Source organism: Panthera pardus, unplaced genomic scaffold (assembly GCF_024362965.1).
Source record: "Panthera pardus isolate Hobbes unplaced genomic scaffold, ASM2436296v1 HiC_scaffold_21, whole genome shotgun sequence".
In the NCBI taxonomy this organism is placed as follows: Eukaryota; Metazoa; Chordata; class Mammalia; order Carnivora; family Felidae; genus Panthera; species Panthera pardus.
In genome coordinates this window covers 62659546-62673610 of record NW_026526777.1, presented here as the reverse complement: position 1 = coordinate 62673610, position 14065 = coordinate 62659546, and the positions used below count along the sequence as shown (strand labels likewise).

General features: G+C 41.9%; 1 protein-coding gene across 5 annotated transcripts in view; it reads left to right on the top strand.

The window, feature by feature from the left end:
• Window positions 1-11215, top strand: part of PLD5 (phospholipase D family member 5) — a 417084-nt gene extending 405869 nt beyond the window's left edge. For 4 of the 5 annotated variants that reach the window (XM_019422935.2, XM_019422950.2, XM_019422968.2 and 1 more), the window contains one exon: window positions 6263-11215. In XM_019422935.2, coding sequence (XP_019278480.1) covers window positions 6263-6519 — 257 coding nt within the window. In that variant the 3' untranslated portion in view covers window positions 6520-11215. Of the gene's footprint in view, window positions 1-5086; window positions 5183-6262 lie in introns of all 5 variants that reach the window. The other variant, XM_019422942.2, reaches the window with a different exon arrangement.
• The last annotated feature ends 2850 nt before the right edge of the window (window positions 11216-14065 follow it).

Sequence of the window (14065 nt, the reverse complement as noted above, 5' to 3'; positions counted from 1 at the left end):
CTGTGGGGTTTACTTAAAGTGCCATGTGTACTTGGAGCAGTTATGTGGCACCTGTGTCCTAAAGTTCTTTTAGTGAATTAAATGTTTTGGAGTCACAAAAACTTCTGTTTGAATTCAAGCACTGGCACTGGAAGCTGGAAGATGATGGAAAGTCACGTGATCTCTCTGAGCCTCTGTGTGCCTCTGTTTTCTTATCTATGAAATAAGGATAATAGCATCTACCCTTTGGTGGTGATAGAAGGATTAAATGAGATAATATATGAAAAGCTCCAAACACTGTCTCGCATCTGTCTAAATCCTTAGTAAATATGGATTTCTGGCTCTCTCTTCTTCTTCCCATAGAATACATTTTTGTTTGTTTGAGAGAGAGAGTGTGCATGCAAGCAGGGGAAAGGGGCAAAGGGAGAGGAAGAGAGAGGGCCTTAAGAGGAAGAAAGAATCCTCAACACAGGGCTCCATCCCATGAACTGCGAGATCAGGACCTAAGCCAAAGTCAGATGCTCAACCTACTGAGCCACCCAGGTACCTTCCTCCATATATTACATTTTTAAAGTAGACTTTCATTATTTAGAGCAGTTAGGTTCACAGCAAAATCGAGCAGAAAATACAGAATTCTCACATCCTTCTGCCCCCCACAACACATACACACAGCCTGCCCCATTATCAACATCCCCCACCAAAGTGGTACATTTGTTTATAACATACATTATACGTCGGACCTACATTAACACATCAGCATCACCCAACGTCCATTGTTGACATTAGGGTTCTCTCTTGATGCCATTCATCCTATGGGTCCTGACAAATGTGTAATATATAGAGTAGCTTCACTGTCCTAAGAATTCTCTGTGCTCCACCTACTCATCCTTCCCTCCCCGTAACTCCTGACAACCACTGATCTTTTTACAGTCTTCAGAGTTTCAGCTTCTCCAAAATATCATGTAGTTAAAATCATAGTATGTAGCCTTTTCAGATTGGCTTCTTCTACTTAGTAACATGCATTTAAGCTTCCTCTGTAATTTTTTTAAGTTTATTTATTTATTTTTAGAGAGAGAAAGCTTGAGTCAAGGAGGGGCAGAACGAGGGAGAGAGAGAGAATCCCAAGCAGGCTCCCCACTGTCAGTACGGAGCCCCACGCGGGGCTGGAACCCACGAACCACGAGATCATGAGCTGAGCCGAAGTCAGACACTTAACTGACGGAGACACCCAGGTGCCCCAAACTTCCTCTGTATCTTTTAATGGCTTGATAGCTTATTTTTTTAGCACTGAATAGTATTCCATTGTCTGGATCTGCCACAGTTCTTTTATCCACTCACCTACCCATTCACCTTCAGGACATCTTGGCTGCTTCCAGATTTTGGCAGTTATGAATAAAGCTGCTATAAACATCCACACATAGGTTTTGTGTGGACATGTGTTCAACCCTGTTGGGTAATACCAAGGAGCGTGATTGCAGGATTGTATGGTAAGATTATGTTTAGTGTTGTGAGAAACTGCCTGTCTCCCAAAGTGGCTCTACCATTTTGAGTTCCCAGCAGCGGTGAGCTTTCCAGTCTCCCAAAGTGGCTCTACAGTTGTCAGTTCCCAGCAGCGGTGAGTGAGAGTTCCTATTGGTCCACATTCTTACCAGCGTTTCCTGTTGTCCAAGTTCCAGATTTGGGCCCTTCTGATACGTGTGTAGTGTAGCTAATGATTGCTTTTAGTTTGCATTTCCTTCATAATATGATGTGGAGCATCTCTTTATATGCTTACCTTGTCATCTGAGTATCTTCTTTGATGAGGTCTTTGGCCCATTTTTTAATCATATTTTTCATTTTCTTTCTTATTTCTTATTTCTTATTTCATTTTCTTTCTTTTTTCATTTTCTGCTTTTTCTTACTTTTTCATTTTCTTATTTTTCATTTTCTTTCTTATAAGAACCTGTATTAAGAGTTCTTTGTATAATTATAACAATCTTTTATCAGATGCATCTTTTGCAAATATTTTCTCCCAGCCTGTGCTTTATCTCTTCATTCTCTTGACAGTGTCTTTCACAGAGTAAACATCTTAACTTGAAATGAAGTTCAGCTTACCAATGATTTCTTTCCTGGATCGTGCCTTCAGTGTCGTATCTAAAAACCCATCACTAAACCCAAATTCATCTAGATTTTCTTATTCGTTATCTTCTACGAGTTTCATAATTTTGCATTTTACATTTAGGTCTATGACCCATTTTGAGTTAATTTTTGTGAAAGGGTCAGTGTCTAGAATTCACTTTCCGCACGCCCATGTCCAGTTATTCTAGCGCCATTTGTTAAAAAGGCTAGTTTTGCTCCCTTGATTGCCTTTGCTCCTCTCTCAGGATCAGCTGACTTATTTACGTGGGTCTATTTCTGGAGCTCTATTATAATTCAATTTTAAATGAGTTCATTTTACACACAGCATTTTAGCAAAACATTAATTCCCTAGAGCAAAGCATAGTTATTGTATAAAAATATTTAAAGAGCATCCGGAGAGAAAATTCATTGATAATTTAAATAATTATCAGCATGTTCTGGAAATCTCTTAAGTCGTCACTCAGACACCTGCTGAGAATGCGAAATTAAGAAAAACCCACACTAATCCTTGCATGGAATTATAGCTCATTAAATCTTTGCAGGACTTTCAGAAGATTCCCCAAATGGTGTCCTCTCTCTAACCTTGAATTCTGTAGACTATATTTGAGTCTAGTTTGGCAAATTTGTCCAGAAGTTGGTCTGAATTGTTTGAGGGCTGATGGAGTGGTATGTTAGGTGAAGGCACTCAGAAATCTTGTTGAAGGCCCATACACCTTCCCAGTGAGCTTGTCTAAACGCTTATCTATATCCTCGCCTATACCTGGGGATGGCACTACAGTTCTCCTGCATTCTGGAAGCAGAAATGGCAGTCTCAGGCCTGGGTGCAACAGTGTCCCAGAAAATATTGGAGCACATCCATGATTCTGTAGTTTAGCCAAACCATGAGGAAGTGAAAGGTGGGAAATGGTCACACTGGTGGAGGACGTCCTCTGTAGACCTTGGGAAAGCTGCCTCAGGCTGCAGTTCCTGAGAAGAACCTCAGTAAAGCTTTGGAGGATCAAAGGTGCAGGATCTTGGCTCCATCATTGTGCTGAAGGGAAAAGCTGAATCTCACAGAATAAGCCTCCAAAATCTTGTCACTTCTCCCCCACCTTGTCTTCCCCTCTCCTCACATTTCCACGTCTGTGCTCTTCAGAGAGCATGGTCCACAAATGAGTGGAGTTCAGTGTGGTCCGAGGCTCCAGCTGAGCAGCTGATGCTGAAGTCCCCAGGGAAAATGCACAGTTGGTACCACATAGGCCTTTAGGCTTGGAGGTGACATGGAACAGAAGTTAAGGGTGGGCTGTGGGGTCAGAGCTGACTTTGAAACTCGGCTCTGGTATTTTTTCACTCCTGTCTCGGGCAAATTACCTAACCTTTCTGCGCCTTAATTTCCTTGTCAGTACAATGGACTTTGTATTATCACCTCATAGGATTGCAGTGAATATTGGAGATAATGTATTGATGTAATGAATTCACTTCCTGGCGCTCAGCTGTAGACACGAGACTTTAGGGTCTTATCCACAAGTCCTTCCGTTGATGGAATGGATAGAAGGCACTGCCTGCCAGCGGGCTCCAAAATAACTCTTAACCTGCAACAGCTACTAATCCCCAGTCTAAGAAGTCCAAGCCTGTATTTAGCTGGCGCTGAGCATTGGCACAGAGCCTCTGAGCGTGGCCATGTGTCTGAGAGCATGTGGTCAGAAACACACCACTGGCAAAGAGACTCCCACTCAATATTGTGAACCATTCGGCAGACAGTTCACTAATTTATAACAGTAAAATTCATCCACAGTTATGTCTATCATGAAGCTATCAATAGTATGGGTGTGGTGTTTGGGGGTATGGCAGGGAGACAGTATGAGATGGAGGACAGAGATAGAAAAGAGAAGGAAGAGTTCTTTCTCTATGCTGATAATATTTGATTTAGGGACCTGGTATTAGGCCCTGAGGAATAAACTCATGAGAGACAGGGGAACAGCCTCCTCTGGTGCCATATGGAAAAGGGAGTTGACACATGTGGGGACTCCAGAGAGCAGCAGGGGGCCCACAGGATGGGCGTTGTGAAGGAACACCTATCAGCTCTCTGTGGATGTTTCTTCCCCCACAGATGGCTGCCAGGCCGGCCGTGGGTCAAGGATGCCTACTGTCTTACTTAGCAAATATCCCTGCAGCTATGGCTGAAGAGCTGCTGAGGGACTGGAGATCAAGCTCTACACTTAAAAAGCCTTCAGTTTTCTTTATGAAAACAGCTCTGGACCAAAGAGGAGCACAGATTTGGGAGCTTAGACCAGACTCAGGCTGGTGGTAATTTCTGAAATCATTTTGTCAGTCTTGATGCAGCTAAATCTTCGTTAGTGAGGACACTGCTTCATTTACTGTATTATAGATTGTGGAGATCTGGGTCCATCATTGATTAGCCATGTGACAGGAAAATCTGTTCACCTCTTTGAGCCTCAGGCTTCTCATCTGTGGAGTAGGCATAAATCCTACCAACTCTGTGAGATAATGGATACAAATGCCAAGCCTAGCACTTTGCTCATATTAGGCACTTAATAAAGGAGAGCTCTTCTCCCTCTCTAAGGCCCCTATATCGTGACTTTATCCCTAATTCTTCCACCTCATGCTCCAAGATCCTGATCATATTTTTGTCCACATCCCTTTGGGGGTGTGGCTTTCTAATTTCCAAAGCAATGAGTTTCTGTACATCCGTCAATTGCCATTTGTGTAGTAAAGAATTTAACCTTACCCTCAATAAAATGTTTTCCTGACTCATCCAGCCAGAGTTAGAAATTCTTTTTCTCTTACCCTTGTGGCATTGTATACCTACATCTCTTTATATTACAATCATTGTGTTTCCTTCCTGGACCCCTTGAAGTCAGGGACTGTCATTTTCTGGTTTATATCATGGTCCCTAAGAAATGGTCAGAAGAAATAACATGGCCCCATGTACCTGGTAGACATTGGACACTCAGTAAATGTGCATTTATTGGTACTGTTCTCCTGCTAGAACCCTCTCCCCGATGGATGGCAAGACAGGAGATTCATATGGCACTCTGGGGTAGTCTTGTCTTTTATCTACTCTCGCCTAGAAGATGAACTACATGTGAGTGACGTAGATACAATCAGTCCCTTCTTGGACAGATTCCAGCCTTACTACCTGCTATGGGCTGAACTGTGTCCTCCCCAAATCCATATGTTGGAAGTCCCAGTACCTCAGAATATGACCTTATTTGGAGACAGGATCTCTACAGAGGTAATAATCAAGTTAGAATGGGGTCATCGGAATGGGCCCTGATCTGATTTGACTGGTGCCCTCATAGACAAGGGACGTTTGGACACAGAGACAGACATGCACAGAGGGAAGAGAATGTGAAGGCACACAGGGGAGAAACTGGCCATGTAGAAGCCCAGAGGAGCAGCCTGGGACAGATTCTCCATCCGGGCCCTTCAGAAGGAACCAGCCCTGTCAACACATTGGTTTTGGACTTTTAGCCTCCAGAACTATCAGGCAACAAATTGCTGTCATGTAAGCCACCAAATCTGTGGAACTTTGTTACAGTAGACCTAGCAGACTAATCCACCAAGTATCACCAGACAGTCCTGCTGGGGAGCCTACTGTCATCACAACTGCCTCCATGCCTGGCCCAAGGAGCCAGATCCTGGACCCAGGAAATGATTTACAGCCCAGGCAAGGAGGGCTTTGTGTATCCAGATAGGAACGGGTTCTCCTTCTCTGCCTTCAGCTTTTTCTTCAATATGCAAGCTTCTGGGCACTGTAATTAGAATCCCTCATTTGTACATGTGGATTAGATGTCGTCTCTTTGAGAAGGTAGTAATTGTTCACAGGCTTTTTAAGTGTATTCCTATATATTTTCAATATTGCTGTATTTAGTGTGTCTTGTGAATGTCAATAAGAAATAACATTTACAAAAAAAAAACAGCAGATTCCTTGTTTTGAGTTTCAAGTTGAGCAAAGCTGAAGAAAATGCCAAAATAATATGCAAATATTAATATGCCATATGTAAGGCCTCTTGGAGTTTTTTTTTTTTTTCTGAGCTGTCAACACAATTCAGTCTCCTTGTCATTATTTTTTTTTAATAGAGTCTGTTGTGTGTTTCATTAAATGCAGAATGTTCTCCAGTGATCTTAACGCCACGCCACTGTCTCCTTTGTTTGTTCACAGGCAATTTTGACTGGGTAGGGAACGATTTTACCCAGAACGCTGGCACGGGCCTCGTTATCAACCAGGCAGATGTGAGGAACAACAGGAGCATCATTAAGCAGCTTAAGGATGTGTTTGAGCGGGACTGGTACTCGCCCTACGCCAGGACCTTGCAGCCGACCAAACAGCCTAACTGTTCCAGCCTGTTCAGACTCAAACCCGCCTCAAACAAAAGTGCGATGTATGGTGCCAGCACCAAGGACCCCGCCAGCGTATAATGTGAAGGGACTGCCAGGACAGCTCGTGTTTCCTATTTCTATATAAAGGACTTGAGGAGAGAAAACCAATTTAATATGTCTTTTTTTAGGGAAAAAAGCACACTCACAAAGAAATATTCTCCGAACGCCATGTAATATCTTATCTCACAATATCTTAGCGGCGTGTACACTAAGTGTAGGATTTTTTTGTACCTGTGACTCCTGACAGAGAATGTCCTTTCAGCTTGGAAGTTAGTTTTTACGTTTGCATACAGATTTTAAGACTTTGATGCCTCTTCCTTCCTAGTTTTAGAACTTTTTCTGCTGCCCTACCTGTTCCATTCTTACGAAGCTTAGCATGAGGTAAACGCTTTCACACCCTTCTTAGCGAGGTGAGTGAGGCTTTCACCCCAGCCAGAGACCGATCGAGCCAAGTGTTTGCTCTGTAAACTGTCTCCAAGACCTGTACAGTCGTCTGAGCATGAACAGCTGACATCTCATGCCAGCCTCAGCGCTCTTGAAAAGCACCCTTTCACCTCCTTGTTCATCTTCTTCTGATACCACTCCATTTATTTCGTATCATTTTCTCCTTGCAGAAAATGTTCTTATTAGCGGCGCCCCTGTCTTCGCCTCAATGTGAGTTCCGAGTCTGACGGCATCTTTTGGAAATGTAGGGATTCCTCAGAGGGGATACCACATGGAGATGGCAGTCTTTAATTTCCACCTTTCAACCACATTTCCCCCTGAAATTGGTAGTTTAAAACCACAGCCAGCAATATGTATCTTTTCTCTCAAGCTCAGAAAAATTATGTAGCTGCCTGCTAATATCCAGCAAGCTATTAAGTCTGCATTATGAGAATAAAAGTAGTTTTTCACATTTTTGTTTAGCTTCTGGTATTATAAAGGAAAGATCTCTATGCATCTGTGGATTTTAATTTCTTCAGAATCATTCATTATGCTGTTAAGGGTATGCCAGCAAAGCTTTATAGAGCTATTTAATATACCAAATGCTTTTCAGAGAAATGCAATTTAAATACTGTGCTTAACATATTTTACTAAGAAACAAAAATATTGGATTATTGTTCTAGAATGTTGTTGTGTGTTGCTGTTTTATATCTATACAATATATAACCCTATATTCATGGAGACTGTTGCCATACTAGAGACAGGCATGGCCTCTTTGGAGCTCAGAGCAGGTGGCCATCAGGAAGCCAGTCTTAAGCTTGCTCCTGACTCTCTAGGGCCTGGGACAGAGTCCTGCACTCCTTGGCCTCGTGTTTCTATTGGTAACGTAGGGACAGTAATACTCACCTACCTCGCGTGGATGTTGTCACGGTAGGAAATATTTATAACTTGTTTTGAAATCAAAAGAACCTATATAAATGCTAAGCATTGTGATGTATAACCTTTTTCTTGAAATAATCTTTGTGGTATCCTGATATAATCCATACCAGGTTCTCCCAGAGAACCTACAAGGGAAAGCAAATCCATAGCCTCCAGCCGCAAATGTGGGTGAACACAGTAACTCAAAAACCCCGCTGGAGATTAGGATTGTCATCATCATTTTGATGGCGCATTTTGTCGGGTCACTTCGGCATAAATAACATCCACACGAAGCCAGACATTGTGCTGGGGATCGTTCTTTAGGACCGGCATATACATGTGTTTTCAGAGCAGGGAAAACAATCTCTATTATTTTGTGTATCTAGAGACTTGCTTTCTACTTCACCAGGTAGAGTCATGGAAGAACCTATGAATCTCATCCAGTGGGTTTGACTGGTTGTGGAAGGGCCATTGTTTGTCAGCTAGTGGTCACGTAGTTCCTTTCTTCTTGCTCCCAAGATAGGCTTTACTGGATATTTGGCCAGTCAGTGAAGAGAGCTGGGAGAGAGCGCACGATTCTTAACAAAATTCTTCACCAATAATGGCCGGGCCATAAGATTCTAAATATTGACCGTATACCCAGTCCTTATTTGAGTAGGTGGCTAGCCTGCCAATCATCTCAGTAAAATAAAGGTGGCTTTGGAAATTATTTTAAAAAGGAAGAAAAAAGAACAAGCAAAGAGTAGGCATGGAGACAAACATACCAAGTTCCATTCTGGGCAAAGAAAAGCAACCAGGGCTAGGTTTGAAAAGGGTATCGAAGGGGAGAGGTGTGGCTGCCTCCTTGTTAGTTCTCAAGTATCACCCGGAATGTGTGTCACAGCTGTGGGACAAGCGTTGGCTTGGCACAATGGGGCCCCTATCATTGTCCCTCACTTCCACATGTGATAGGAGAGAATGGCATCCTTTATAAAATGGCCACCATTGCCATTTCCCTCTGAGCCCATCAATACAGTGGCACCAGGAACTGTGTCCCGGGACTTTGTGCCACCAGCACCAGCAGCAGCAGAGCCCTCCCTGCCCAGCGGTCTACCCCCTCAGCCAGGTCGCTGACTTCAGGAGGCAGCACTGGCCTCCAGGCAGCCAGGAAAACAGCCCCTGAACCGAGAGTGTCATAAATGGGCCCATGTCTCCTAACAGAACATTTAATTTGGCAGAACTTTCTTTTGCATTTGGATGCTTTATCTACCCTCCTAAAAGTGGCCTTCCTCTCTTTCCGACTCTGTGTCTGTGCAAAACAGACAACTTCTATCCCACCCCCTCCCCAACAAACTCTCCACTAGTTATTTCCCAAGAGAAAAAGCAAAGCAGAACAAAAACACTTTAATTCGAGACAATCTGACAGATGTCCTTGCCAGAAATTAGGAGGAACCTAACCTCCAGTTTCTTTTCCTCCATAAATATTCCAGGAGTTATTTCCCAAAGGGGAAAAAGAATGCAAACACCATTCAAGACCGTAGTTTAGATTCCTGTGCCACTTACATCAACCTAGTGCCTTATTTATTCTCAAGCATTGATTTTAAACGGTGATTCACTCTGTGAGAACACTTACGCTTACCGCGTGGTCCAGTAAGAACTTCTCGTGGGTCTTCCGGTCAAAAACACGTGTCAGTGTCAACAGCTTTCATGTAGCCTGCTCTCCTCCTAAGCCACCCAGTGCTGACCACCCCCCAAGTCATTGACACACACTGTCAAACATCAGCACTGTTGGCCTCCTCTGTGCTGTCACTGGCCTCCAGTGCATCCGCTAACTGAATCACAGCTTATCAAACCACCGGAGAGAAAGTGGAATCTTCTGGATCATATCCATGCTCTGTGAATGCCACACTTTAAGTACCTGAAAATGACAGAAGCGAGGCACACTGAAAATGTCCCCACTTTAAAGGGCCTCGTAAAGAGATGCTAGCAGACTTCAAAGTCCCGTGGAACATAGAATGGAAACTAGTATCTAAAAGTCAAAGCAGACCCAGTAAAAGAAACAAAAGAGCTGTGAACACTGTGTCTGTGGAGATCTGGGCACCTTTTTCTATTCGGGCTGTATCTGTTTCATTGTTTGTCTCACTTCTCAAGTGGCTCTTGGTGAGACGGGTGTGATCACATTGTTGGTTGATCTCGCCCTTAGAAAACTGTGTTTTGTCACTGCAGTTGCTGGTTTGTTCAAAGTGCCTCGCTGAACCTGGGACTGACAGAAGCCCATTTCCCACCAGCCTGTGGCTATTTTCAAGTGACTGATTCATTCTGAGTTCTCTGTTTGTTTTTAGAAACTTCTATTGAACTAAATTCCAGGGAAAAACAAAACAAAATAAAAAGACTATAAGAATTTCTCGATAAGATCAGACCCAGGGTCCGTCTGTCTCAGGAATTCTACCCCAGAATCTGCCTTTTTTTCATAAGTATAATCACTTGTGTGACTTTCTCTGTCCAGAATTCATCCCATTATCATCAACACTTAAGGGATTTAAAAAGCTGCCTTCACTTGTGATGGAACAGTTACCTTCTGCAATGAAAGAGACTTTGCTATTGGTTATTCAGACTCAGTCCCTAATGAACAGCCCCAAACATTGTGGATGAATGTTCAATTCTTTGGATTTCTGTACTTATTCTCAATGAACTGGTGCACTTTATTATAAGCCTTTTGAAGGAGAGATTCATATAATGTCCATTTGGCCTAAGGTAGAGTGGATAAATGAATCCATATTCAGCATTTTTCCATTTGCTATGATTTAGCTTTTTTTTTTCCTTTTTCTTTTTTATGCTGATAACCAAATAGCTATTCATCATTTTTACCTTATTGATTTAAATTGACAGAGGATTTTTAATAGCCCTAAAGTCAACCCCAGTTCATTGTCTGCCTTTCTCGTTTGAGAGAATTCTCATCAGTGGCTGAATTATGAAGATATTGCTTTTATGGTGACTAGATAGGTATTCTTTAGAAGCTTCTTGAAGTAGTAAAAACCAAACTTTCTTATTTTTGACCCATCAGCAAGCAGTCTTGTACTTACAGAGTTCTAAAAAAGGTCACCAACCATGTCCGCTTCCTTTGGCAATTTGCTGGAAAGAAATGGGAGACTTAGTAGGCTACTCTGCATTTTCTTCTGTTATGTTCAACTACTAAACTTCTGATTCTGTTACAAAGGACATCTTGGATTTTTAATGTTTCTTTATGTAAATAGGATAAAGTTGTACCTGGACATATCTATACTATTAACCTTAAGATCACTAAATAAATCGGTGTGATAAAGGGCTGAATTTGGGGGCAATCATTAAAATTCTCAAGCTTTTCATATAACCAAATGCTCGATTTTTTTCATAAGTAAATATTATATGGTCTTTTCCTTCTGTGAGATGAGGCATTTATTTTTCTCCTCAGCTTCCAGACTGTACACTCTCTCCCTGTGACAGAACAGATATGTGTGGATACAAGTCTCACGTACTTCCCCACCACACTCTATTCCTTCCAAGCTTCTACCCATAATCAAATACACCTGGTGTCTGCTCACCAGACCCAGACTGAATCTCAGGTCTGGAGGATTCCTTGAAAGCCATCCAAACCAACTCCTCCAAATGTACAAATTCTCTTCCTATGTGGCCACTCAGAAGTTGAGGGCCTACTCATGCCAACACATTGGGAGTGGTTACTACAGTTCCTTTCACAAGACCCACACGGAGTGCAGTGTTACTGATTTGCTAGAGTAACTTGAATTTGAGATGCCTTATCTCTGAAAGAAAGTACACAGTGGGTACCCCTTTTGTAGATAGAGAAATTCTGAAGAAGCATACTTTTTTAAAGCTGTCATTTGAGAATTTAACAAAGGCTTAATAAAGCCAACTTGATGAATCTGCAATAGTCAATTATGATTTGATTTTATCAGCAGTTTCTGAATCCTGAAATTGCATGCTTAAAAAAAAATCTGCCTAACATTCTAATAAGAGACAATTGTGCATGGAGCCAATTAAATCATAGGAAAGGTGAAGATTATTGATGATTTATTTTTACTTCATAGAAAAATTAGTAAGGAAAAAATTCTCCTTGGACAAAATCTGGCGATCAAACCTGCTCCTTCTGGCCTCAGACATGCTGAAAATTGTCAATCCCGTTATGGACTCTCCTGTCTTCCATGGGTGAAATAATCTTAGGAATGGTCGAGAAATTCTGCACTCTTGGTAAGACAGAAACATGGACAGACCTGGTTTCTTTTTTTTTAATTTTTTTAATGTTTATTTATTTTTGAGGGACAGAGAGAGACAGAGCACAAGCAGAGGAGGGGCAGAGAGAGAGAGACACACACACACAGAATCTGAAGCAGGCTCCAGGCTCTGAGCTGTCAGCACAGAGCCCAATGCAGGGCTCAAACTCATGGACCGCAAGATCATGACCTGAGCTGAAGTTGGACACTTAACCAACTGAGCCACCCAGGCACCCCGACCTGGTTTCTAATTAGAGTTTCCCCACACAAGTATTCAATAGATCTTGGGAGTATGACCTCAATTTCCAGGATTAAAAATATTGAAATTTTATGTGACTGTCCAATATTAATGGGGAAAGAAGATCTTTAAAGACAACTCAGAAAATATGATCCAACAGCATTCATATGATTCAGAGTTTAATCTACAATTTCACTTACTTTTCCTTAAAAGTGGAGATTATCTGCCCTTTAGAAAGTATACATTATTAAAGGTAATGTTCTCCCCCCAAAAATGTAAGAAGAGAAAGGCAATGTTATAGTTTCAGGGAAGTTATGACATTGGTAGAGCACTGGAAAATCCTTCATAAGAAAGTGTCATGGAGAAAAAAAAAAAGCTCTTTTGTCCCTAGCAATAAAGCTGTGTGTTATTATCCATATTTTCTGGGTGGATCTATAGCTTTCCTAGAGTCCTGGACAGATCATATCCATAGCTCCCCCATGAGCAGAACCACGTTTCTGTCACATGAACACTCCACATTGGCCACAGCCAACTGTACCGTGACTCAAAGAAACCCAGTTACAGGCTAGGGAGTGGGCTAGGAAGAGAGATGTACCTAGCAGATGGCACCTGGCCCCACCAACCACAGCTCTCCTTTAGGGAGTCTGAATATGAGATATACAAAGGAAATGGGTAGCAGTAAAATCAGCCAAAATAGAGAAGAGTGAAGTCATTCTAGTGATGCCACCTTAGACCAGTAACAGCAATGCTTCAGGTGAAACACTCAAGAGTTCTTGACTCACTGCATCTGCTGTCAGGTTACTGGAGTAATGACTGATCCTTGAACAGTGAGGCTGGACTTTGTAGTTACTGGGTTGCTTTCTTATCTTTTATACTTTCTTGTGTATCGACACAAATAAACTCACATTAATTGAGATAACCTGACTGCACGTCTGTTCCTTGCCGTCCTGAGGGGCCTAACACACTTCCTAAAGTTACAGCTATCCCCAAGATAATATCCTGAAGAAATAACAGAAGGGCTGTGGTAACTGTGTCGTGATTAGATGCAGACCCACACTGGTGATCTCCACAGTAAATCCCCCAGATCCGCTCTGTAAGTTTCCACATCAAATTAATTGTTGCCAAATATCCTGGACTTATAAAGATGAATTGGAAGCATTGAAGACACAGATGAAAAATCCATTCAGGAGATGAGCATACCACAGACACAGAGTTTGTTAGAGCTGGAAGAAAAATTAGGACTCTTGAAGCCCAAAAACATCTTTTTTTTAAATATATGAGGAAAATGAGGTGCAGAACACACACACTGAGCTAACTAGAGGCAGATGTGTTTTAAATATAGAAATTGTCTTAAATACATATTATGATTGACTTAATAAATGCAAAAATTGCTAATAATATGCTGAATATTTGGAGCAAGTGGAAGTTTACAGAGATTTGTGGAAGATGGTAGTCACACTACCCCTAAGCAGAAGACGGGCCTTCACAACGCCATGACAGGGATCAGAGGAAGAGGGCCAAGGTAAAGGCATATTCAGCCTGGCGTCTCTTCCTACTAAATTTGGGTAGGGATTTATAATATCAGAAGAAGGTCAACAGTTGTGTGTAGTAAGCCCATTGTGGACACTTGTTCAAAAGTGAAAAGAATGCCATAAAAACTACCATTTAATTTATGGATTGAAAACAAAGTTCTTATTTTGAAGTTTGTCACTCAGCCAATCAGCTTGTAGTCATCTATATGAAAAGGATGTGTGAGATA